At 49.1% G+C, this 26791-nt stretch overlaps 1 protein-coding gene across 1 annotated transcript in view; it reads left to right on the top strand.

The window, feature by feature from the left end:
- Nucleotides 1-26791, top strand: part of lrrk1 (leucine-rich repeat kinase 1) — a 347784-nt gene that overhangs the window by 71892 nt on the left and 249101 nt on the right. Inside the window, exons 4-5 of the mRNA XM_070858707.1 lie at nt 7734-7905; nt 11317-11496. Coding sequence (XP_070714808.1) covers nt 7734-7905; nt 11317-11496 — 352 coding nt within the window. The remainder of the gene's footprint in view (nt 1-7733; nt 7906-11316; nt 11497-26791) is intronic.

Below are 26791 nucleotides of genomic sequence, written 5' to 3' on the forward strand. Positions count from 1 at the left end.
TCCTCTACACTTTCAGTGTTCTACCATTTAATGTGTATTCCCTTGCCTTGTTAGACCTCCCCAAATGCATTACCTCACGCTTATATGGATTGAATTCCATTTGCCACTGTTCTGCCCACCTGACCAGTACATTGATATCTTACTGCAGTCCACAGCTTTCTTCTTCATTATCAACCACACAGCCTATTTTTGTATCATCGGCAAACTTCTTAACCATACCCCCCATATTCAAGTCTAAATCGTTGATATATACCACAAAAAGAAAGGGACCCAGTACTGAGCCCTGCGGAACCCCACTGGAAACATCCTTCCAGTCACAAAAACATCCATCAACCATTACCCTTTGCTTCCTACCTCTTAGCCAATTTTGGATCCAATTTGCTACTTTGCCCTGGATCCCATGGGCTTTTACTTTCGTCACCCGTCTGCCATGTGGGACCTTATCAAAAGCTTTGCTCATCGACCCTCCTTGTTACCTCTTCAAAAAATTCAATCAGGTTAGTCAGACATGACCTTGCCTTATCAAATCCGTGCTGACTGTCCTTGATTAATCCATGTCTTTCTAAATGAAGATTTATCTTGTCCCTCAGAATTTTTCCCAATTATTTTCCCACCACCGAGGTTAGGCTGACTGGCCTGTAATTACTCTGTCTATCTCTTTCTCCCTATTTAAACAAAGGTACCACGTTATTAGTCCTCCAGTCCTCCGGCACCACATCTGTCGCCAGAGAGGATTGGAAAATGATGGTCAGAGCCTCTGCTATTTCCTCTTTTACTTCTCTTAACGGCCTGGGATGCATTTCATTCAGGCCTGCGGATTTATCCACTTTCAAAGTTGCTAAGCCCCTGAATACTTCCTCTCTCACGATGTTTATGTCATCTAATATTTCACACTCCTCCTCCCTGACTGCAATGTCTGCATCGCCCCTCTCTTTTGTGAAAACAGTTTCAAAGTATTCATTAAGAACCATACCCATGTCTTCTGCCTCCACACACAGATTACCTTTATGGTCTCTAATAGGCCCTACTCTTTCTTTAGTTATCCTCTTGTTCTTAATGTATTTATAAAACATCTTTGGGTTTTCCTTGATTTTACTTGCCATATTTTTTCATGCTCTCTCTTTGCTTTCCCAATATCCTTTTTAATTGCACCCCTGCACTTTCAATACTTCTCTCGGGTTTCTGCAGTATTGAGCCCTCGGTATCTGTCATAAGCCTCCCTTTTTTCTTTATCCTTCCCTGTATGCCCCTTGACATCCAGGGGGCTCTAGATTTGTTAGTCCCACCCTTTTTCTTTAAGAGAAAATACTTGCTCTGTACCCTCAGGATCTCCTCCTTAAATGCCTCTCACTGCTCTGACACTGATTTACCTTCAAATAGCTGTTTCCAGTCCACTTGGGCTAAATCCCATCTCAGCTCAGCAAAGTTGGCTTTCCCCCAATTGAGAACTTTTATTCCTGGTCCACGTTTGTCCTTTTCCATAACTACCCTAAATCTTACTGAATTATGATCACTCGCACCAAAATGCTCTCCCACTGATACCCCTTCCACCTGCTCAGCTTCATTTCCTAAACCTAAGTCCAGAACCGCCCCCTCCTGTGTTGGGCTTGTTACATACTGACTATAGAAGTTCTTCTGAATGCATTTTCGGAATTCCGCACCCTCTGTACCTTTCGCAGTCATTTTTTCCGAGTTAATATTCGGGTATGTGAAATCCCCTGCTATTACTGCCCTGTAGTTTTTGCACGTCTCAGAAATGTGCCTACATATTTGCTCTTCTATCTCCCTCTGACTGGGGGTCTATAGTACACTCCCAGCAGTGTGATCGCCCCTTTTATTGTTTTTCAATTCAATCCATATGGCCTCATTTGATGCTCCCTCTAACATATCATCCCTTCGCACAGCTGTAATTGTTTCTTTAATCAATACTTTGTGACTCCCGCTCCATTTTTACCCCCTCTCTATCCCGTCTGAAAACCCTGTAACCAGGAATGTTGAGCTGCCATGCCTGCCCTTTCAGCCACACTAGCCGTCGAACGGTTTTCGGAACCAATAGATGTTCGGCCTCTACCCAGTACTCACAGCTCACCCTGTTCAACAAATCAATCACAATGATGTAGTAAGACCCGGCCCCTTTTAACTTACCTTCTACTGGGTGTCCATTAACCGCCACCATTTTGGTTTCACGTTTTGAAAAGCCGGATCGTTAGCCTGTTCCCGTTTGAAATCCGTCATTCTCATGGGAAACTCCTCTAGGTCCTATCGGGAACTTCTCCCTGTGCATCTGACAGAGGTGCTCTATCAGTTTCGATGCGAGGGGTGTCGCAGTTATGTGGGCGGACTGGTTGGGCCGGGTGCTCTTTACCTTTCCGCCATTGTTCATAGGTTTATACGTAACCTTCAGGGCTGCGACTGAGGGCCGGCGTGGACACGATGGGCCGAAATGGCCTCCTTCTACGCAATGGATTTCTGTTTCTCATGGAAGGGGTCTAGAGTTGCTCATTTACTAAACTAGCAGGGACCTGTTCTCGAGATCCTCGGGCCTTATCCCATCTCCGCTCCTTTTTAGATTTTCGGTTCTTTCCAACCCCCTGATATATGTCAGAGTTCGCAAAGTGAAACTTTTGAACAATTGTCATTAGTGTCAGTGTCTGACACAGGCCTATTTGGAACTTTGTTTTTCATGAGGACTTCAAACTTCAGAAGATCCTTTCTCACGATCACTGGTTGAGGGCGGCCTGGGACTATCCCTGTGGTAATAACCTGCCTTTTCCTGTCATACTCAAAAGTCACCATAGTGGTGGGGTAATACAGACATCCCCATGCACACCACACACCCCTGTTTTGCTCCCATGAAGTCACTGGGAAGCTCAGACCAGATTGGTAGCTACCAAGGTCACGGCATTATTGGAATCAGTCAGCACAGTGACCTCTTTACCGCTTAACCTTATGGGTTGTAAAAAACAATGGGTGGCCCCCACCTGGCTCACGGTTTTGCATTAAGCCCATCAAATAATAAGGCTGGGCTGGTTTCCAAGGGTTCAGTCCATAGGTTCCCCAATGTTAGGGCATCATCTCGTCTAGCAATCTGCCAGAACCCATCAGAACGATAATACCTTAACAGATTTAACATTTCTAATGCTGGAAATCTGAAATAAAAACAGAAAATACTGGAAATACCCTGCAGGTCAGGCAGCATCTGTGGTGAGAGAAAGAGAGTTAACATTTCAGATCGACATTGACCTTAAGCTTCACCTTTGTTTCTCTCTCTATAGGACTCAGCGGTCAATTAGACATGCAGACTCGAGCTTAAAACAAGTGAGGTTTATTCACCCACAGCAGTTGTGTCTTTAAATGCAGCGATGTACAAGCGAGTAACAGGGATTATATTCCAGCTTGCTCCTTCTTACTCCTTCTCTCTCCTTCTCACTCCTTCTCTCTCCTTCTCTCTCCAACCCTCCTCAATTCCCTGAATTAATTCCCTGCCTTTTATCCTTCCAGACCGGGAGTCTTTAACTGCCTTTACAGATTTCCTAAAGCTATACCACCTTGCCTTGGTCATTCTGACATTTTATACAATGTACTCCTAGAGCGGATATAGAGCTCTAAACAGCCTGTGGCTCCGTGTTCTGGATCCCCCACCTGAGGAAAGAATTTCTCATTATCTACCCTGCCAGAAGTGGGATTTTGGCAGAAAGGCCAAATCTGTACTACTTTCAATTTAGTATACTGTATTCACTGCTCACGATGGGGTCTCCTCTACATTGGGGAGACCAAACACAGATCGGGTGCTCGCTTTGCTGAACACCTCAGTTCAGTCTGCAAGTGTGACCCCGAGGTTCCACATAAATTCGCCGCCCCACTCACACTCTGCCCTCTCCGTCCTCGGCCTTCGACACTGTTCTAATGAAGCTCAATGGTAGCTCGAGGAACAGCACCTCATCTTTCAGTTAGGCACTTTACAACAGGGTGGATGCAGGGAAGTTGTTTCCCCCGGGCTGGAGAGTCTAGAACCAGGGGTCACAATCTCAGGATAAGGGATTTAGGACTGAGATGACGAGAAATTTATTCGCTCAGCGGGTGGTGAATCTTTGGAATTCTCTGTGGAGGGCTGTGGAGGCTCAGCCATTGAATATGTTCAAGACCGAGATTGATAGAATTTTGGATATTAAGGGATTCAAGGAATACGGGGATAGTGCAGGTGTTGTGGTAGAGTTGAGGTAGAAGATCAGCCATGATCTTATTGAATGGCGGAACAGGCTTGAGGGGCCGAATGGCCTACTCCTGATTCTAATTCTTATGTTCTTATAAGCTTCTAACTCAACAATTTCAGATCATAACCACCGCTCCCATTTTATTAGGCAGCAGATGTTGGTAATAATTCTGCTGTTGGCATTTACACCTCCTCTAGACCCATCCTTTGTAACTTTACCTGTCCCATTACCCATCCTCCCTTTTGTCTCTCTAATCTCTCCTGCCTTCTCCCCTATCACAGACCTTCCCTTTAGTTCTTTCCTCCCCTCCCCCCTTTCCCTGCTTCTGCACTTGATTAAAACCTGTAACTTTTTCCAGTTCTGATGAAAGGTCATCGACCGGAAATTTTGTCCGGAATTTTGCCGGCGCTCAGCAGATACGATGGGTGGCAGGTCAGCTGTTAAATTTTAAATGATTGACAGCAGGTTAGGACCCTGCTGTCAAAGCGTGCATACCCACATTTTCCAATGTTGGGTCTGCCAGTGCTGAGCAGACCCGACAGGGAGCAGCAGGAAAGGCAATTGAAATAATTCGTGGCTTCTTTACAGCTACTTACCAATGGTTTTTTTCCCCAGCTTTTTGGATTGGACAGGCCACTCACCGGTTTCCCGCTGTGCCTAGACCTCCTCCGTGAGGCTGAGGCGGGAGGTTACTGGCCATTGAATCAGCTGATGAGTTGACAGCTTCAAATGTCAAGTCAAAGCTCCCAGCTGATTTGAGATATATTCCCTTAACCACTAGCTTCTCGAAACTGCATTTCTGCAACAGATTCACCATGCTGCAAGTTTTTAGACAAGTCTCCATCCAGTCTGACCTCATTACGTTTCTCACCATTGACAGATCACCTGCCTCTATTCCATCAACATGGGTGCCCTTTATAATCTCAGAATCCCAACACGATCAGCCCCAACACCAGCAACACCAACAACAACACTGATCTTCTCCACAATCACCTGATGTTGCACAGGACACAGGGCATCAGCACCTGACCACATTACTGCCCGGGAGGCCAGGGATGGCATCACCATGGCCACATTCACTTCACTTGATGCTGTACACCCTGGCTGCCAAATGATGCGCCAGGTTGGCACCACCCCACACCAGCTCCATAAAGCACCCCTGCAATACCCAAGTCATTCCTTTCACACTCACCACCATTGTGGGGTGGGGGGGGGGGGGTATCCTTACGTTTCACCATTAATTACAACTCACTAAGCCACTTCCAAAGGTGCAGACAAATCTGTTGAAGAACGCAAAGTGTTGAAAATAAAGATTTCAATGTTTGACACCACAATAACAGAAACTTTACATGAACATTGCATAAACTATCCAAGTGCCCACCATTGTGTGTTATTAGTTGGTTTGATTGCAGCCAGGTGCTCCTGACCATATCCCTGCTCGTACCCTCCTTGGGCAATGTACAACCAGGCTGCGTTGGTGTCCTGGGGAGATGCCTTCCGCCCATTGGAAGTGAAGAGAGCCTCCCTGTGTGCTGTGACTCCCTCCATAAGCATGTGGAGAGAGCCTGGGTGCAGCTGTGCCCCTCTGTGCAGGGATTGTCGGTGTTTGCAGCACCTTAATGCTGTAGGACACTGACAGCACAAATGTCAAACTAAATTTGGACAGGGTCCCTTTAAGGAAACCGGCTGATGACGCGCCATCAAATTATGTCATCAGACCCGCTTCCTTCAATTGGCCGGGAAACGCGCTGGGCGGGCTTATCAAGCCCAATCACGGGAAATTCACTTCAGATAGTGGGATGGAGCCAGCAGTGGGGCTGAGACCCGCCACTGACATCGTCCGGCATGGACCGGCCAAGATGGGGTAAATGGCGGCCGTCAGCTCTGTCTCTTTCTCCACAAATGCTGACTGACTTGCCGAATGTCTCCAGCGTTTTCCGGTTTGATTTGAGATTTCCAGCATCTGCTGTCTTTTGTTTTTGGACCCTATCAAATCCTTCAATCATCTCGATTAGATCACCACTTTTTCAAAACATTTATTCATTTACAGGATGTGGGCGTCGCTGGCAAGGCCGGCATTTATTGCCCATCCCTAATCGCCCTTGAGAAGGGGGCGGTGAGCCACCTTCTTGAACCGCTGCAGTCCGTGTGGTGAAAGTGCTCCCACAGTGCTGACTTGCTATGACGGAGTGTCTCGTTGGGCCTTTCAGAGTCAACCACATTGCCATGGGTCTGGAGTCACACATAGGCCAGACCAGATAAGGGTGGCAGATTTCCTTCCCTAAAGGGACATTAATAAACCAGTTTTTATGACAATCCGGTAGTTTCATGGTGTCACCATTACTAATACTAGCTTTTTTTAAATTCCAGATTTATTTAATTAACTGAATTTAAATTCCCCAGCTGGGGAATTTGATGGGATTTGAACTCACCTTTTCGGATTATTAGTCCAGACCTCGGGATTACTGGTCCAGTAATATAACCGCTATGCTACTGTACCCCCTCAAGCGACTACAAGCCCAGTCTGTGCAACCTGCTCTCATAATGTAACCCTTTAATCCCCGGTATCATTCTGGTGATTCTGTGCTGACCCCCTCCGAGGCCCCCCCTCCGAGGCCATGAACCCCTTCCTGAGGGGTGGGGCTTGGAACTGAACACAGTGTCCAGTTGGGGTCTGACCAGAGCTCTGTACAGCTCGAACATAACTCCGCCCTCTGTATTCCAGCCACTCCACATAAAGGCCAACAATTCATTCACTTTTTAAATACTTTGTTGTACATGTCCACGAGCTTTCAGTGATTTCTGTACATGAACCCCTAAGTCTCTCTGCCCATCCATAGTTCCCAGCTTCTCGCCATTTAGAAAATACTCTATCGATCTTTCTTGGGCCCAAAGTGGATGAGCTCACGCTGCCCCCCACATTCAACTCCATTTACCACAGTTTTGCCAACTCACTTAATCTATCCATATTCTTTTACAACTTTCTACTCCTATCTACAATACTTGCTCTGCCACGTAACTTAATATCGTCAGCAAACTTGGACATACAGCTCTCTATTCCTTCATCCAAGTCAGTTATAAATATAGTGAAACGCTGAGGCCCCAGTACAGATCCCCTGGGGAACACCACTTGTCACATCCTGTCCACTGGAGCACATGCCCATTACCCCTGCTCTCTGTCTCCTTCCTCCTCACCAATTCCCCGCCCATGTCAATAAGTTGCCTCCGATTCCATGGAGGATGGGGAGGGAGGAGAATGGGGAGGGGGAGAAGGAGGAGGAGGGGGGAGGAGGAGGAGGAGGATGGGGAAGGGGGAGAGGAGGAGGACGGGGAAGGGGGAGAGGAGGAGGAGGATGGGGAGGGGCAGGAGGGGGAAGAAGATGGGGAGTATGAGGAGCAGGATGAGGAGGGGAATTAGGAGGAGGAGGGCACTCCATATTTGCAGAGGGTCTGCAGTGGGCACTTCTCCTAGACTCAGGATCAGGCCTTGGGCTAACCTTTGCCATTACTCTTTACCAGTGCGAGCTCTTGGGTATCACGGCCTCGTATGGAGACACCGAGATGGTGCAGTACCTGCTCCAGGAAGCACGGGTGGAACTGTCAAAGGAGCTAAACGATGGGAACCCCGCTATCATTGCAGCACACCAGGGTCACGAGGAGGTCATCAGAGTGTTGCTGAATTCTATTCCAGGTAAGATGTTTGTTGTTATGTCGTCATCTTAACCTAGAAAGGCAGCAGTGGGAACTCCTGGCCTGGGTGCTCAATGGGGGACACAGTCGGGACGGGCTGGGGGTCGGCCTGGGAGGGAATCCCTGGGGAGCCCCGCGTCGGCCCCTGGGCTGTTTTAATTCCTGTGCCTGATTTGAATTTCGCAGCAGTCTCCTGCCCACAACTGGCTGAACTGGGGTCAGGGGCCGGGGATCAGGGCCGGGGATCAGGGCGGGGGGGTCGGGGGGTCGGGGTGGGGTTCAGGGGTGGGGGCTCAGTGGGTCAAGGACGGGGTCAGGGTGGTGGGTCAGTGGGTCAGGGGGCCGGGCGGGGGGTCAGGAGGTCAGGGTGGGGTCGGAAGGGGCCAGTGGGAAAGGAGGCTGGGGACTGCTCTGGAATTCCCTCCCTGAACCGCTCCACCTTTGTAACCCCTCTCTCTGAAAACGCTCCCTAAAACCTCTTTCTTTGACGAAACTGATGGTCACCTATACTAATATCTCCTCATGTAGATCAGTGTCACATTGTGTTTGATTATGCTCCGCAGAAGCACCTTGGGATGCTTTATTACATTAAGGTTCACTGGGCCAATTCCGGGGATGAGGGGGTTGACTTATGAAGAAAGATTGAGTAGGTTGGGCCTCTACTCATTGGAATTCAGAAGAATGAGAGGTGATCTTATTGAAACATATAAGATAATGAGGGGGCTCGACAAGGTGGATGAAGAGAGGATATTTCCACTCATAGGGGAAACTAAAACTAGGGGACATAGTCCCAGAATAAGGGGCCGCCCTTTTAAAACTGAGATGAGGAGGAATTTCTTCTCTCTGAGGGTTGTAAATCTGTGGAATATACTTAAGGTGGAGATAGACAGATTTTTGAGCGATAAGGGAATAAGGGGTTATGGGGAGTGGGCAGGGAAGTGGAGCTGAGTCCATGATCAGATCAGCCATGATCGTATTGAATGGCGGAGCAGGCTCAAGGGGCAAAATGGCCGACTCCTGCTCCTATTTCTTATGTTCTTATTAAAGGTGCTATATAAATGCAAGTTGTTTTTGTAGGATGCCAGGGACACATGGCAATGGTCCTCAGCATAGCCTCAGCGCTGGGCAAGGGCTCTGGCAGCCGATGCCAGGCCTGCAGAGGAAGAGGAAAGGCCAAGTCTGGGGGGGTGGGGGGAGGGGGGCCGTGGACTACACGTGGAGCCAGGGTGGGAAGGGCCAGCGTGGGGAGGGCCAGGGATTACTGTGTGGCCGGGGTGGGGAGGGCCCAGGGAGGAGAGGGCTGTGGACTATGCACGGTGCCAGGGTAGTGCGGCGCACACCTGGCCATCCTGGTACACGAGGACTTGGCACAGAGGCAATCTCGGGTATCCTGCCTTGCCCCTGCTGCCCACTCGCTGCCTCCCAGGGCAGGTGCCCCACAGGTTAGATGCAGAGTATCAGGGGCAGGATGGACACTAGGCAGGTCTCCCTCGACTCGTTGTGGCATCGATGATGTCATGGGCCGCCACCTGGGACCCTAAAGTAGGCCCTCGCCTGCCTGTAGCGGGACCCTTGACCCTTGACCAGGGCGCCGGGCGGGACCGGAGTGACCACAGGGCAGTGAGTGACTCAGGCCTGATTTGAACCCCCTCCCATGCTCCATTCTCATTGGGCGAGGGTGGGAGAGGTAAAACCCCAGACTTGATTGCGTGCAGACATTAGATTAACATAGAGCTGCAGCAAAAGTAGTGTCCAAAAAGTCAATATTACGCAACAAATTATTACTGCCAGATGTATTTTCCTTTTGAACATGTTTTCCTTTTGCCTGTCATTTCCACTTTTGCATTTTCCTTTGTAGTTTGTTTCCAGACATTATTTGCACTCTTCAATTAGAACATTCATGTTGCCTGATCCCTTGCTGTTTTCAGCCTGTTTCTCCTTTACCACAGCCCAAGCCTCACTGCTCCACCAGCTGGGCAGACCAGGCAGGTTTCTGTGTATCGTGTCTGGTGATGGTCACCCTGCAGGGGGGCAAAGGGCAGCAGTGTTTACAGCAACGATGCTCTGCTGGTGATCACTCACACACTGTATTCCCTGTGCTGCAGGATTCATGCTCTCTGACACAGCTCCCCACAGCCCCAGTCCCCTCCCTTGCTCCATCACCTTTTACACATTGCCTTTTCAAATAACATTCCTTTCATGGATTCTGCTCTACCCATTCTTCCTGCTCAGTCATTTCATGCCCCAACAATCCTCTGGCTAACCACCTCCCAACCTCTGTTTTCGTTCTTTTGACACTGGGGATGACCTTCAGCCCTCCGACTCACTGACCAGTGAGAATGCATTTCCTGATTGACTTTCTCAAAGCAAACTTTAAAACAAAGGGAATTGTTTCCCCTCAAATGTATCTCCCGTTTACTCCACTCTGCCCACCCCCTGCAGTTATAGCCAAGTTTCAGTGGCACTGCCCTGGGAGTGTTTGATGGGACAGTGTAGAGGGGGCTTTACTCTGTATCTAACCCCGTGCTGTACCTGCCCTGGGAGTGTTTGATGGGACAGTGTAGAGCGAGTTATAGAGGGTGTTGACCGTGGCTCAGTTTTGTGAGATCCTGAAAGTCCCGGTTCGCTGAATAGGTCCTGCATGTTATTGTGGATTGTGTGGGGGAACCTCAAATTGCTGTTCATGGGTTGGCAGGGAACACGTAATAAGCATAAGGGCCAGTGGCTATTGGAGACCATCATATGGTGGGCCATGGCTCTGTGCTAGCACTCTCTCATCTCTGAGACAGAAGATTATTGCCTCAATTCCAATTCCAGAGATTTGAGCACATAATCCTTGCTAATGCTTCAGTGCAGTGCTGAGGAAGTGCTGCACTGTTGGAGGTGCCGTCTTTCAAATGAGACGTTAAACTGAAGCCCTGTCCACCCTCCAATTTTGAAGAAGAGCAAGAGAGTTCTCCCCGGTGCCCTGGTAAATATTTATCCCTCAACCAGCATCAGATTATCTGCTCATTCTCACATTACTCTTTCTGGGAGCTTGCTGTGTGCAGTGACTGGCCGTTTCCCACATTACAACAGTGAGCAGACTTCAAACGCTTTTATGAAAGAGAAATTGTGTAAAAGGTAACTCTTTGACCCACAGTGTGGGACTCAGACATTTATTCACATGTGGAACGATTTACCAAAAGAGCAGAGAATTAAATGGCAATGAAATGGGAATTGGGTAAGTGTTTGAAATACAATATAGGACAAGGGCAGTAATCGGATTGGAGTCGGCTGAAAAACGAGCTCCACAACAGACACAGTGGGCTGAATGGCCTCCTTCTGTGCTAAATGGTGAATGAACATTATTGTGCCTGTGTAGAGTCAGTCATTGCATTCCATAACTGAACAAGGGTTATGCTTTTTATAGGTTCGTGCACCGACAAGGATTTGCTCAGCTGGATGCTAGCTGCAGCTTGTAGGCAAGGGCATCTGGGTACAGTGCGGGTCTTAGTACTTGCATACAAGGCAGAGACTGACAGCTGTGGAATGAAGACACAAGACCATCCCATCATCACAGGCCAGCCCTTGTACGCAGCGATGAAGGCAGGTATGTGGACAGTCACATCTCTTCCCCGGGTATCGGGGGCACAGGAGCAGCACCCCCACCCCCCCCTTCATGATTCTCACCGCAGGCTCAGCCAGAACTGATCACCTGGGTTACAGAGGGCGAAGAGACTGCCGCCAAACACTGGTGTGTGGACGCTGGGTGAGCAGAATGTTTCCCGGCCTGGCCTTACCCACACACAGTCGCCCGTGCAGAAGATACGTGAGAAGTTGGCAGACTACACCTGGAATACTGCGTGCAGTTTTGGTTTCCATATTTACAAAAGTATATACTTGCTTTGGAGGCAGTTCAGAAAAGGTTCACTGGGTTGATTCCAGAGATGAGGGGGTTGACTTATGAGGAAAGGTTGAGTAGGTTGGGCCTCTACTCATTGGAATTCAGAAGAATGAGAGGTGGTCTTATCGAGACGTATGAGATTATGAGGGGGCTTGACAAGGTGGATGCAGAGAGGATGTTTCCACTGATGGGGGAGACTAGAACTAGAGGGCATGATCTTAGAATAAGGGGCCGCCCATTTAAAACTGAGATGAGGAGAAATTTCTTCTCTCTGAAGGTTGTAAATCTGTGGAATTCGCTGCCTCAGAGAGCTGTGGAGGTTGGGTCATTGAATAAATTTAAGACAAAGATGGACAGTTTCTTAACCGATAAGGGAATAAGGGGTTATGGGGAACGGGCAGGGAAGTGGACCTGAGTCCATGATCGGATCAGCCATGATCGTATTGAATGGTGGAGCAGGCTCGAGAGGCCGAATGGCCGACTCCTGCTCCTATTTCTTATGTTTTTATGACAAAAGTGAAGGATTTTTGCCGATGATGTATCATGTTAGAGGTTCCTTTCTGTTACCGATGCTAAAAGATTCAATTCTAAAGAGGGTGCATGAACCTGGGGGTGTGTGGGCACAAATCGTTGAAGGTGGCAGGGCAGGTTGAGAAAGTGGTTAAAAAAGCTAACGGGATCCTGGGCTTCATAATAAGAGGCATAGAGTACAAAAGCAAGGAAGTTATGATGAATATTTATAAAACACTGGGTCGGCCTCAACTGGAGTATTGTGTCCAATTCTGGGCCCCGCACTTTAGGAAGGATGTGAAGGCCTCAGAGAGGGTGCAGATAAGATTTACGAGAATGGTTCCAGGGATGAGGGACTTCAGTGACGTGGAGAGACTGGAGAAGCTGGGGTTGTTCTCCTTGGAGCAGAGAAGGTTGAGAGGAGATTTGGTGGAAGTGTTCAAAATCATGAGGGGTCTGGACAGAGTAGAGAGAAACTGTTCCCATTGGTGGAAGTGTCGAGAACCAGAGGACACAGATTTAAGGTGATTGGCAGAAGAACCAAAGGCGACATGAGGTAAAACGTTTTTACGCAGCGAGTGGTTAGGATCTGGAATGCACGGCCTGAGAGGGTGGTGGAGGCAGACTCAATTTCAAAAGGGAGTTGGAGAAGTACCTGAAGGAAATAAAATTGCATGACTACGCAGAAAGTGGGACTGGCTGAAGTGCTCTTGCAGAGACCTGGTATGGGCTCGACGGGCTGAATGGCCTCTTTCTGTGCAGTAACCATTCTATGATTCGAACATAAGAACATAAGAATTAGGAACAGGAGTAGGCCATCTAGCCCCTCGAGCCTGCTCCGCCATTCAACAAGATCACGGCTGATCTGGCCGTGGACTCAGCTCCACTTACCCGCCCGCTTCCCATAACCTTTAATTCTCTTATTGGTTAAAAATCTATCTATATGTGATTTAAATACATTCAATGAGCTAGCCTCAACTGCTTCCTTGGGCAGAGAATTCCACAGATTCACAACCCTCTGGGAGAAGAAATTCCTCAATTGTGCCACTGGTTAGTCTGTGTTCCCAGTCTACTTTAGCTAACTCTGCCCTCATCCCACTGTAGTCCCCTTTGTTTAAGCATAGTATGCTCATTTGAGACACTACTTCCTCACCCTCAATCTGTATTACAAATTCAACCATACTGTGATCACTCATTCCGAGAGGATCTTTTACTCGGAGATCGTTTATTATTCCTGTCTCATTGCACAGGACCAGATCTAAGATAGCTTGCTCCCTTGTAGGTTCTGTAACATACTGTTCTAAGAAACAATCCCGTATGCATTCTATGAATTCCTCCTCCAGGCTACCCCGTGCGATTTGATTTGACCAATCGATATGTAGGTTAAAATCCCCCATGATTACTGCCATTCCTTTTTCACATGCCTCTATTATTCCCTTGATTATTGCCCTTGATTCAACATTTTGTTCATTAGAGCCAATATCATCTCTCACAACTGCCCTGATATCATCCTTTATTAACAGAGCTACCCCACCTCCTTTCCCTTCTTGTCTATCCTTCCGAATTGTCAGATACCCTTGTATGTTTAATTCCCAGTCTTGGCCACCCTGCAACCACGTTTCTGTAATGGCCACCAAATCATACCCATTTGTAATGATTTGTGTCGTTAACTCATTTAGATTATTTCGAATGCTGCATGCGTTTAGGTAAAGTGTTTTAATACTAGTTTTTAAACCATGATTTTTAGTTTTGACCCCTCCTGCAGCCCCTTTATATTCATACATGTTGTCCCGTCCTATCACCTTGTGGTTTTCACTTACCCCAGTACTACTCTGCTCTGTTGCATCCTGCCTTTTGCATTCTTTCTTGGGGTCCTGTTCATCTGCGCTCTCACCCACTCTAACTAGCTCAGAGCCCTCTCCAGGGTTCCAAATACTCCTCGCATTGAGGCACCAAGCTTTCAGGCTTGCCTTTTTATTACACTTTGACCCTTTAGAATTTTGCTGTACATTGGCCCTTTTTGTTTTTTGCCTTGTGTTTCTCTGCCCTCCTTTCTGTCTTTTACTTCTGTCTCCATTTTGTTTCCCTCTGTCTCCCTGCATTGGTTCCCATCCCCCTGTCATATTAGTTTAGCTCCTCCCCAACAGCACGAGCAAACACTCCCCCTAGGACATTGGTTCTGGTCCTGCCCAGGTGCAGACTGTCCGGTTTGTACTGGTCCCACCTCCCCCAGAATTGGTTCCAATTCCCCAGGAATTTGAATCCCTCCCTGCTGCACCACTGCTCAAGCCACGAATTCATTTGCGCTATCCTGCGATTCCTACTCTGACTAGCACGTGGCACTGGTAGCAATCCCGAGATTACTACTTTTGAGGTCCTACTTTTTAATTTAGCTCCTAGCTCCTTAAATTCATCTCGTAGGACCTCATCCCTTTTTTTTACCGATGTCGTTGGTACCAATGTGCACCACGACAACTGGCTGTTCACCCTCCCTTTTCAGAATGTCCTGCACCCGCTCTGAGACATCCTTGACCCTTGCACCAGGGAGGCAACATACCATCCTGGAGTCTCAGTTGCGGCCGCTGAAACGCCTATCTATTCCCCTAACAATTGAATCCCCTATCACTATCGCTCTTCCACTCTTTTTCCTGCCCTCCTGTGTAACAGAACCAGTCACGGTGCCATGAACTTGGCTGCTGCTGCCCTCCCCTGATGAGTCATCCCACTCAACAGTACTCAAAGCAGTGTATCTGTTTTGCAGGGGGATGACCGCAGGAGACCCCTGCACTACCTTCCTTGCACTGCTCTTCCTGCTGGTTAGATTCTATTCTATAACTTTGTCCCATCCTCCTCATGTGCTTATCCAGCTTCCCCTTAAATGCATCTACGCTATTCGCTGCAATCTACTGTGGCAGCGAGTTCCACATTCTCACTGCTCTCTGGGTAAAGAAGTTTCTCCTGAATTCCCTAAACTCGAGGGGCAACTCATTTTGTTTATCTTACATATGTGCCATTTGCTTCAATCTGTCCCAGGGTCCAGCACTACTATAGTCTGTCCCAGGGTCCAGCACTACTATAGTTAGTCCCAGGGTCCAGCACAATTATAGTCTGTCCCAGGGTCCAGCACTACTATAGTCTGTCTCAGGGTCCAGCACTACTATAGTCTGTCCCAGGGTCCAGCGCTGCTATAGTCTGTCCCAGGGTCCAGCACTACTATAGTTTGTCCCATGGTCCAGCACTACTATAGTCTGTCCCAGGGTCTATCACTGCTATAGCCTGTCCCAGGGTCCAGCACTACTATAGTCTGTCCCAGGGTCTAGCACTGCTATAGTTTGTCCCAGGGTCTAGCACTGCTATAGTCTGTCCCAGGGTCCAGCACTACTATAGTCTGTCCCAGGGTCTAGCGCTGCTATAGTCTGTCCCAGGATCTAGCGCTGCTATAGTCTGTCCCAGGGTCCAGCACTACTATAGTCTATCCCAGGGTCCAGCATTACTATAGTCTGTCCCAGGGTCCAGCACTACGATAGTCTGTCCCAGGGTCCAGCACTACTATAGTCTGTCCCAGGGTCTAGCACTGCTATAGTCTATCCCAGGGTCCAGCATTACTATAGTCTGTCCCAGGGTCCAGCACTACTATAGTCTGTCCCAGGGTCCAGCACTACTATAGTCTGTCCCAGGGTCTAGCGCTGCTATAGTCTGTCCCAGGGTCCAGCACTGCTATAGTCTGTCCCAGAGTCCAGCACTACTATAGTCTGTCCCAGGGTCTAGCACTGCTATAGTCTGTCCCAGGGTCCAGCACTACTATAGTCTGTCCCAGGGTCCAGCGCTGCTATAGTCTGTCCCAGGGTCTAGCGCTGCTATAATCTGTCCCAGGGTCTAGCGCTGCTATAGTCTGTCCCAGGGTCCAGCACTGCTATAGTCTGTCCCAGGGTCCAGCACTACTATAGTCTATCCCAGGGTCCAGCATTACTATAGTCTGTCCCAGGGTCCAGCACTACTATAGTCTGTCCCAGGGTCTAGCGCTGCTATAGTCTGTCCCAGGGTCCAGCACTACTATAGTTTGTCCCAGGGTCCAGCACTACTATAGTCTGACCCAGGGTCCAGCACTACTATAGTCTGTCCCAGGATCTAGCACTACTATAGTCTGTCCCAGGGTCTAGCACTACTATAGTCTGTCCCAGGGTCCAGCACTACTATAGTCTGTCCCAGGGTCTAGCTCTACTATAGTCTGTCCCAGGGTCTAGCACTACTATAGTCTGTCCCAGGGTCCAGCACTACTATAGTCTGTCCCAGGGTCTAGCACTGCTATAGTCTGTCCCAGGGTCGAGCGCTGCTATAGTCTGTCCCAGGGTCCAGCACTGCTATAGTCTGTCCCAGAGTCCAGCACTACTATAGTCTGTCCCAGGGTCTAGCACTGCTATAGTCTGTCCCAGGGTCTAGCACTGCTATAGTCTGTCCCAGGGTCCAGCACTACTATAGTCTGTCCCAGGGTCTAGCACTGCTATAGTCTGTCCCAGGGTCCAGCACTACTATAGTCTGTCCCAGGGTCCAGCACTACTATAGTCTGTCCCAGGGTCTAGCACTGCTATAGTCTGTCCCAGGGTCCAGCGCTGCTACAGTCTGTCCCAGGGTCTAGCGTTGCTATAGTCTGTCCCAGGGTCCAGCACGACTATAGTCTGTCCCAGGGTCTAGCGCTGCTATCGTCTGTCCCAGGGTCCAGCGCTGCTATAGTCTGTCCCAGGGTCCAGCACTACTATAGTCTGTCCCAGGGTCCAGCACTACTATAGTCTGTCCCAGGGTCTAGCGCTGCTATAGTCTGTCCCAGGGTCTAGCGCTGCTATAGTTTGTCCCAGGGTCCAGCACTACTATAGTCTGTCCCAGGGTCCAGCACTACTATAGTCTGTCCCAGGGTCCAGCACTACTATAGTCTGTCCCAGGGTCCAGCACTACTATAGTCTGTCCCAGGGTCTAGCACTGCTATAGTCTGTCCCAGGGTCTAGCACTACTATAGTCTGTCCCAGGGTCCAGCACTAATATAGTCTGTCCCAGGGTCCAGCACTACTATAGTCTGTCCCAGGGTCTAGCGCTGCTATAGTCTGTCCCAGGGTCCAGCACTACTATAGTCTGTCCCAGGGTCTAGCGCTACTATAGTCTGTCCCAGGGTCTAGCGCTACTATAGTCTGTCCCAGGGTCTAGCACTGCTACAGTCTGTCCCAGGGTCCAGCACTACTATAGTCTGTCCCAGGGTCTAGCACTGCTATAGTCTGTCCCAGGGTCCAGCACTACTATAGTCTGTCCCAGGGTCCACCACTACTATAGTCTGTCCCAGGGTCCAGCACTGCTATAGTCTGTCCCAGGGTCTAGCACTACTATAGTGTGTCCCAGGGTCTAGCACTACTATAGTCTGACCCAGGGTCCAGCGCTGCTATAGTCTGTCCCAGGGTCCAGCACTACTATAGTCTGTCCCAGGGTCCAGCACTACTATAGTCTGTCCCAGGGTCCAGCACTACTATAGTCTGTCCCAGGGTTCAGCACTACTATAGTCTGTCCCAGGGTCTAGCGCTGCTATAGTCTGTCGCAGGGTCCAGCACTACTAAAGTTTGTCCAAGGGTCTAGCAGTACTCTGGTCTGTCCCAGGGTCCAGCACTGCTATAGTCTGTCCCAGGGTCCAGCACTACTATAGTCTGTCCCAGGGTCCAGCACTACTATAGTCTGTCCCAGGGTCCAGCACTACTATAGTCTGTCCCAGGGTCCAGCACTGCTATAGTCTGTCCCAAAGTCCAGCACTACTATAGTCTGTCCCAGGGTCTAGCACTGCTATAGTCTGTCCCAGGGTCCAGCACTACTATAGTCTGTCCCAGGGTCCAGCACTACTATAGTCTGTCCCAGGGTCTAGCACTGCTATAGTCTGTCCCAGGGTCTAGCGCTGCTATAGTCTGTCCCAGGGTCTAGCATTGCTATAGTCTGTCCCAGGGTCCAGCGCTGCCATAGTCTGTCCCAGGGTCTAGCGCTGCTATCGTCTGTCCCAGGGTCCAGCGCTGCTATAGTCTGTCCCAGGGTCCAGCACTACTATAGTTTGTCCCAGGGTCCAGCACTACTATAGTCTGTCCCAGGGTCTAGCGCTGCTATCGTCTGTCCCAGGGTCCAGCACTTCTATAGTCTGTCCCAGGGTCCAGCATTACTATAGTCTGTCCCAGGGTCCAGCACTACTATAGTCTGTCCCAGGGTCCAGCTCTACTATAGTCTGTCCCAGGGTCCAGCACTACTATAGTCTGTCCCAGGGTCTAGCGCTGCTATAGTCTGTCCCAGGGTCTAGCGCTGCTGTAGTCTGTCCCAGGGTCCAGCGTTGCTATAGTCTGTCCCAGGGTCTAGCGCTGCTATAATCTGTCCCAGGGTCCAGCACTACTATAGTCTGTCCCAGGGTCCAGCACTACTATAGTCTGTCCCAGGGTTCAGCACTACTATAGTCTGTCCCAGGGTCCAGCATAATATAGTCTGTCCCAGGGTCTAGCGCTGCTATAGTCTGTCCCAGGGTCTAGCGCTGCTATAGTCTGTCCCAGGGTCCAGCGCTGCTATAGTCTGTTCTAGGGTCTGGCGCTGCTATAATCTGTCCCAGGGTCTAGCGCTGCGATAGTCTGTCCCAGGGTCTAGCATTGCTATAGTCTGTCCCAGGGTCTAGCACTACTATAGTCTGTCCCAGGGTCCAGCACTACTATAGTTTGTCCCAGCGTCCAGCACTACTATAGTCTGTCCCAGGGTCTAGCGCTGCTATCGTCTGTCCCAGGGTCCAGCACTACTATAGTCTGTCCCAGGGTCCAGCACTACTATAGTCTGTCCCAGGGTCCAGCACTACTATAGTCTGTCCCAGGGTCCAGCACTGCTATAGTCTGTCCCAGAGTCCAGCACTACTATAGTCTGTCCCAGGGTCTAGCACTGCTATAGTCTGTCCCAGGGTCTAGCACTGCTATAGTCTGTCCCAGGGTCCAGCACTACTATAGTCTGTCCCAGGGTCTATCACTGCTATAGTCTGTCCCAGGGTCCAGCACTACTATAGTCTGTCCCAGGGTCTAGCACTGCTATAGTCTGTCCCAGGGTCTAGCACTGCTATAGTCTGTCCCAGGGTCTAGCGCTGCTATAGTCTGTCCCAGGGTCCAGCACTGCTATAGTCTGTCCCAGAGTCCAGCACTACTATAGTCTGTCCCAGGGTCTAGCACTGCTATAGTCTGTCCCAGGGTCCAGCACTACTATAGTCTGTCCCAGGGTCTAGCTCTACTATAGTCTGTCCCAGGGTCTAGCACTCCTATAGTCTGTCCCAGGGTCCAGCACTACTATAGTCTGTCCCAGGGTCTAGCACTGCTATAGTCTGTCCCAGGGTCTAGCGCTGCTATAGTCTGTCCCAGGGTCCAGCACTGCTATAGTCTGTCCCAGAGTCCAGCACTACTATAGTCTGTCCCAGGGTCTAGCACTGCTATAGTCTGTCCCAGGGTCTAGCACTGCTATAGTCTGTCCCAGGGTCCAGCACTACTATAGTCTGTCCCAGGGTCTATCACTCCTATAGTCTGTCCCAGGGTCCAGCACTACTATAGTCTGTCCCAGGGTCTAGCACTGCTGTAGTCTGTCCCAGGGTCTAGCACTGCTATAGTCTGTCCCAGGGTCCAGCACTACTATAGTCTGTCCCAGGGTCTAGCACTGCTATAGTCTGTCCCAGGGTCCAGCACTACTATAGTCTGTCCCAGGGTCTAGCACTGCTATAGTCTGTCCCAGGGTCCAGCGCTGCTATAGTCTGTCCCAGGGTCTAGCGCTGCTATAATCTGTCCCAGGGTCTAGCGCTGCTATAGTCTGTCCCAGGGTCCAGCACTGCTATAGTCTGTCCCAGAGTCCAGCACTACTATAGTCTGTCCCAGGGTCCAGCACTACTATAGTCTGTCCCAGGGTCTAGCACTGCTATAGTCTGTCCCAGGGTCTAGCGCTGCTATAGTCTGTCCCAGGGTCGAGCGTTGCTATAGTCTGTCCCAGGGTCCAGCACTACTATAGTTTGTCCCAGGGTCCAGCACTACTATAGTCTGTCCCAGGGTCTAGCGCTGCTATCGTCTGTCCCAGGGTCCAGCACTTCTATAGTCTGTCCCAGGGTCCAGCATTACTATAGTCTGTCCCAGGGTCCAGCACTACTATAGTCTGTCCCAGGGTCCAGCTCTACTATAGTCTGTCCCAGGGTCCAGCACTACTATAGTCTGTCCCAGGGTCTAGCGCTGCTATAGTCTGTCCCAGGGTCTAGCGCTGCTGTAGTCTGTCCCAGGGTCCAGCGTTGCTATAGTCTGTCCCAGGGTCTAGCGCTGCTATAATCTGTCCCAGGGTCCAGCACTACTATAGTCTGTCCCAGGGTCCAGCACTACTATAGTCTGTCCCAGGGTTCAGCACTACTATAGTCTGTCCCAGGGTCCAGCATAATATAGTCTGTCCCAGGGTCTAGCGCTGCTATAGTCTGTCCCAGGGTCTAGCGCTGCTATAGTCTGTCCCAGGGTCCAGCGCTGCTATAGTCTGTTCTAGGGTCTGGCGCTGCTATAATCTGTCCCAGGGTCTAGCGCTGCGATAGTCTGTCCCAGGGTCTAGCATTGCTATAGTCTGTCCCAGGGTCTAGCACTACTATAGTCTGTCCCAGGGTCCAGCACTACTATAGTTTGTCCCAGGGTCCAGCACTACTATAGTCTGTCCCAGGGTCTAGCGCTGCTATCGTCTGTCCCAGGGTCCAGCACTACTATAGTCTGTCCCAGGGTCCAGCACTACTATAGTCTGTCCCAGGGTCCAGCACTACTATAGTCTGTCCCAGGGTCCAGCACTGCTATAGTCTGTCCCAGAGTCCAGCACTACTATAGTCTGTCCCAGGGTCTAGCACTGCTATAGTCTGTCCCAGGGTCTAGCACTGCTATAGTCTGTCCCAGGGTCCAGCACTACTATAGTCTGTCCCAGGGTCTATCACTGCTATAGTCTGTCCCAGGGTCCAGCACTACTATAGTCTGTCCCAGGGTCTAGCACTGCTATAGTCTGTCCCAGGGTCTAGCACTGCTATAGTCTGTCCCAGGGTCCAGCACTACTATAGTCTGTCCCAGGGTCTAGCACTGCTATAGTCTGTCCCAGGGTCTAGCACTGCTATAGTCTGTCCCAGAGTCCAGCACTACTATAGTCTGTCCCAGGGTCCAGCACTACTATAGTCTGTCCCAGGGTCTAGCACTGCTATAGTCTGTCCCAGGGTCTAGCGCTGCTATAGTCTGTCCCAGGGTCGAGCGTTGCTATAGTCTGTCCCAGGGTCCAGCACGACTATAGTCTGTCCCAGGGTCTAGCGCTGCTATCGTCTGTCCCAGGGTCCAGCGCTGCTATAGTCTGTCCCAGGGTCCAGCACTACTATAGTCTGTCCCAGGGTCCAGCACTACTATAGTCTGTCCCAGGGTCTAGCGCTGCTATAGTCTGTCCCAGGGTCCAGCACTACTATAGTCTGTCCCAGGGTCCAGCACTACTATAGTCTGTCCCAGGGTCCAGCACTACTATAGTCTGTCCCAGGGTCCAGCACTACTATAGTCTGTCCCAGGGTCTAGCACTGCTATAGTCTGTCCCAGGGTCTAGCACTACTATAGTCTGTCCCAGGGTCCAGCACTAATATAGTCTGTCCCAGGGTCCAGCACTACTATAGTCTGTCCCAGGGTCTAGCACTGCTGTAGTCTGTCCCAGGGTCCAGCACTAGTATCGTCTGTCCCAGGGTCCAGCACTACTATAGTCTGTCCCAGGGTCCAGCACTACTATAGTCTGTCCCAGGGTCTAGCACTGCTATAGTCTGTCCCAGGGTCTAGCGCTACTATAGTCTGTCCCAGGGTCCAGCACTACTATAGTCTGTCCCAGGGTCTAGCACTGCTATAGTCTGTCCAAGGGTTCAGCACTACTATAGTCTGTCCCAGGGTCTAGCACTGCTATAGTCTGTCCCAGGGTCTAGCAGTACTATAGTCTGTCCCAGGGTCTAGCACTGCTATAGTTTGTCCCAGGGTCCAGCACTACTATAGTCTGTCCCAGGGTCCACCACTACTATAGTCTGTCCCAGGGTCCAGCACTGCTATAGTCTGTCCCAGGGTCCAGCACTACTATAGTCTGTCCCAGGGTCCAGCACTACTATAGTCTGTCCCAGGGTCCAGCACTACTATAGTCTGTCCCAGGGTCTAGCACTACTATAGTCTGTCCCAGGGTCTAGCACTACTATAGTGTGTCCCAGGGTCTAGCACTACTATAGTCTGTCCCAGGGTCCAGCGCTGCTATAGTCTGTCCCAGGGTCCAGCACTACTATAGTCTGTCCCAGGGTCCAGCACTACTATAGTCTGTCCCAGGGTCCAGCACTACTATAGTCTGTCCCAGGGTCCAGCGCTGCTATAGCGGCAGGGCAGGAATGTGAAATTGGAAAGAAACAGAAAGCCAGGTCAGCAGATTTGAAATTTAGTTAATTGCCTTCCTTTCCTCCTTCCCTCCTTCTTCCCGCTCTTCTTCATCTAACCTTACCTTCATATCCTTCTATTCTTTTCTCCCTCATGTGTTTGTCCAGCTTCCCCTTTAATGCATTGATACTATTCACCTCAACCACTCCCTGTGGCAGCAAGTTCCACATTCTCACCCCTCTCTGGGTAATGAATTCCTTGTTGGATTTATTAGTGACTATCTTAGATTCATGACCACTAGTTTTAAGAATTTAAGAATATAAGAATTAGGAGCAGGAGTAGGCCATACAGCCCCTCGAGCCTGCTCCGCCATTCAATGAGATCATGGCTTCTACCTCCGCTCCACTTTCCTGCACTGTCCCTATATCCCTTGATCCCTCTAGAGTCCACAAATCTGTCTATCTCAGTCTTAAATATATTCAATGACTGAGTATCCACAGTACTTTAGGGCAGAGAATTCCAAAGATTCACAACCCTCTGAGTGAAGAAATTCCTCCTTATCTCGGTCTTAAATGTCAGACTCCTTATCCTGAGAATATAGAAACATAAAAACATAGAAAATATTTGTAGGAGTAGGTCATTCAGCCCTTCGAGCCTGCACCACCATTTAATATGATCATGGCTGATCATGCAACTTCAGTACCCTACTCTTGCTTTCTCTCCAATATGCCCCTAGCTCTAGACTCTCCAGCCAGGGGAAACAGCCTCTCAGCATAGAAACATAGAAACATAGAAATTTACAGCGCAGAAGGAGGCCATTTTGGCCCATCGTGTCTGCGCCGGCCGACAAAGAGCCGCACGGCCCTTCGTCATCAGCCCGAAAGGTTACATACAAACCCATGAACAATGACGGAAAGGTAAAGAGCACCCAGCCCAACCAGTCCGTCCCACACCACTGCAACACCCCTTATACTGAAAACGTCGACACTCCACCCCAACCGGAGCCATGTGATCTCCTGGGAGAGGCAAAAACCAGATAAAAACCCAGGCCAATTTAGGAAGAAAAAATCTGGGAAAATTCCTCTCTGACCCATCCAGGCGATCGAATCTAGTCCAGGAGATCAGCCTGGCCGTATTCTATTCCTTGCAGTACTTACCATTATATCTGCACCGACCAACAAAAGGTCATCCAGTCTAATCCCAATTACCAGCTCTAGGTCCGTAACCCTGCAGGTTACGGCACTTTCAATGACCATCCAACCATCTCTTAAAAGTGGTGAGGGTTTCTGCATCCACCACTCTTCCAGGCAGCGAGTTCCAGTTCCCCACAACCCTCTGCGTAAAGAAGCCTCCCCTCAAATCCTCTCTAAACCTTCCACCAACCACCTTAAAATTATGCCCCCTTGTAATAGCCCCACCACCAATGGAAATAGACCCTTACTATCCACTATGTCCAGGCCCCTCAATATTTTGTACACCTCGATGAGGTCTCCTCTCAACCTCCTCTGTTCCAATGAGAAAAAACCCAGCCTATCCACTTTGTCTCACAACTAAGATTCTCCATTCCAGGCAGCATCCTAGCAAATCTCCTCTGCACCCTCTCTTGTGCAATCACGTCCTTCTTATAATACGGCGACCAGAACTGCACGCAGTACTCCAGCTGTGGCCTTACCAAAGTATTATACAATTCAAGCATAACCTCCCTGCTCTTATATTCCATGCCTTGGCCAATAAAGGCAAGCATTCCGTATGCCTTTTTAACCACCTCATCTACCTGGCCTGCTACTTTCAGGAATCTGTGGACAAACACTCCAAGGTCCCTTTGTTCATCTACACTATTAAGTGGCCTACCGCTTAATGTGCATAACCTTTCCTTATTAGCCCTCCCAAACTGCATCACCTCACACTTCTCTGAATTAAATTCCATTTGCCATTGCACTGCCCACCTGACCAGTAGATTGATATCCTCCTGCAGCCCATGACTTTCCTCTTCATTATTAACCACACAGCCAATTTTAGTGTCGTCTGCAAACCTCTTAATCATACTTTCTATATTCAAATCTAAATTGTTGATATATACCACAAAAAGCAAGGGACCCAGAACTGAGCCCTGCAGAACTCCACTGGAAATATCCTTCCAGTCACAAAAACATCCATCAATCATTACCCTTTGCTTCCTACCTCCAAGCCAATTTTGGATCCAACTTGCCACTTTGCCCTGGATCCCATCGGCGTTAACCTTTGTGACCAGTCTACCATGTGGGACCTTATCAAAAGCCTTGCTAAAGTCCATATATACTACATCGTACGCACTACCCTCATCGACCCTCCTGGTTACCTCCTCAAAAAATTCAATCAGGTTAGTCAAACACGGTCTTCCCTTAACAAATCCGTGCTGACTGTCCCTAATTAATCCTTGCCTTTCCAAATGCAGATTTATTCTGTCTTTCAGGATTTTTTTCCAATAATTTTCCCACCACTGAGGTTAGGCTGACAGGCCTGTAATTACTCGGCCTATTCCTTTTTCCCTTCTTAAACAAGGGTACTACATTAGCAGTCCTCCAATCCTCCGGCACCATGCCCAGATCCAAAGAGGACTGGAAAATGATGGTTAAGGCCTCTGCTATTTCCTCTTTTACTTCACTCAACACCCTGGGATGCATTCATCCGGGCCTGGGGACTTATCTACTTTCAAAGCTGCTAAACTCCTTAATACTTCCTCTCTCACTATATTTATTTCATCCAGAATATCACAGTCCTCCTCTATAGCAGTATCTGCATTGCCCCTTTCCTTTGTGAAAATAGATGCAAAGTATTCGTTAAGAACCTTCCCAACATCTTCCGCCTCCATACAAAGATTACCCTCATGGTCTCTCGGCCCCACCCTTTGCTTAGATACCCTCTTACTCTTAATATATTTATAGAACATCTTAGGGGTTTCCTTAATTTTACTGGCCAAAATTTCTCGTGCTCCCTCTTAGCATTCCTAATATCCATTTTAATTTTGCCTCTTATCTTTCTATATTCCTCTAAAGATTCGAAAGTATTTAGCCGTTGATATGTGACATAAGCGTCCCTTTTTTTCTTAATCCTCCCCTGTAAGTCCCTAGACATCCAGGGGGCTTAGAATTATTTTTCCAGCCTTTTTCTTTAAGGGCACATGTTTTGCCTGAGCCTTCTGGATCTCCTCCTTGAATGACTCCCACTGTTCCGACATTGATTTACCCACAAGTAGCTGTTTCCAGTCCACTATTGCCAAACCACTCCTTAACTTAGCAAAATTAGCTTTTCCCCAATTCGGAACTTTTATTCCAGGCCTATTCTTGTCCTTATCCATAACCAACTTGAATCTGACTGAATTATGGTCACTGGCACCCAAGTGCTCTCCCACTAATACCCCTTTCAACCTGCCCAGCTTCATTCCCCAAAACTAAATCCAACACCGCCCCCTCTCGGGTTGGGCTTGCTACATACTGACTAAAAAAGTTCTCTTGAATGCATTTCAAGAATTCCGCACCCTCTATACCCTTCACACTATATTTGTCCCAATCAATATTTGGATAGTTAAAATTCTCTACTATTACTACACCATGGTTTTTAAACTTCACAGCAATTTGCCTACATATTTGCTCCTCTATCACCCTCCCACTGTTTGGGGGTCTATAATACACTCCCAGCAGTGTGATCGCCCCTTTTTTATTTTTCAATTTGACCCATATGGCCTCGTTTGATGATCCCTCTAACATATCATCCCTCCTCACCGCTGTAATCGTTTATTTAATTAGTATTGCAAACCCCCACCCTTTTCTTGTCTAAAAATCCTGTAGCCAGGAATATTGATCTGCCAAACCTGCCCCTCTTTCAACCATGTTTCTGTAATGGCTATTATGTCATACTCCCAAGTGTCTACCTGTGCTCTTAGCTCAGCCGCCTTATTCGCTATACTCCTTGCATTAAAGTATATACCATTCAGCACAGGAAGACCTCCTTGCTTACTACTTACTAAGCCCTGTTTCCTCTGTCTTACAGATTCGCTTTCTGCATTCTTGCTATCCAATTTCTGCTTTACTTCCTTCCCT

This window comes from Pristiophorus japonicus, chromosome 17, assembly GCF_044704955.1.
Source record: "Pristiophorus japonicus isolate sPriJap1 chromosome 17, sPriJap1.hap1, whole genome shotgun sequence".
Lineage (NCBI taxonomy): Eukaryota > Metazoa > Chordata > Chondrichthyes > Pristiophoridae > Pristiophorus > Pristiophorus japonicus.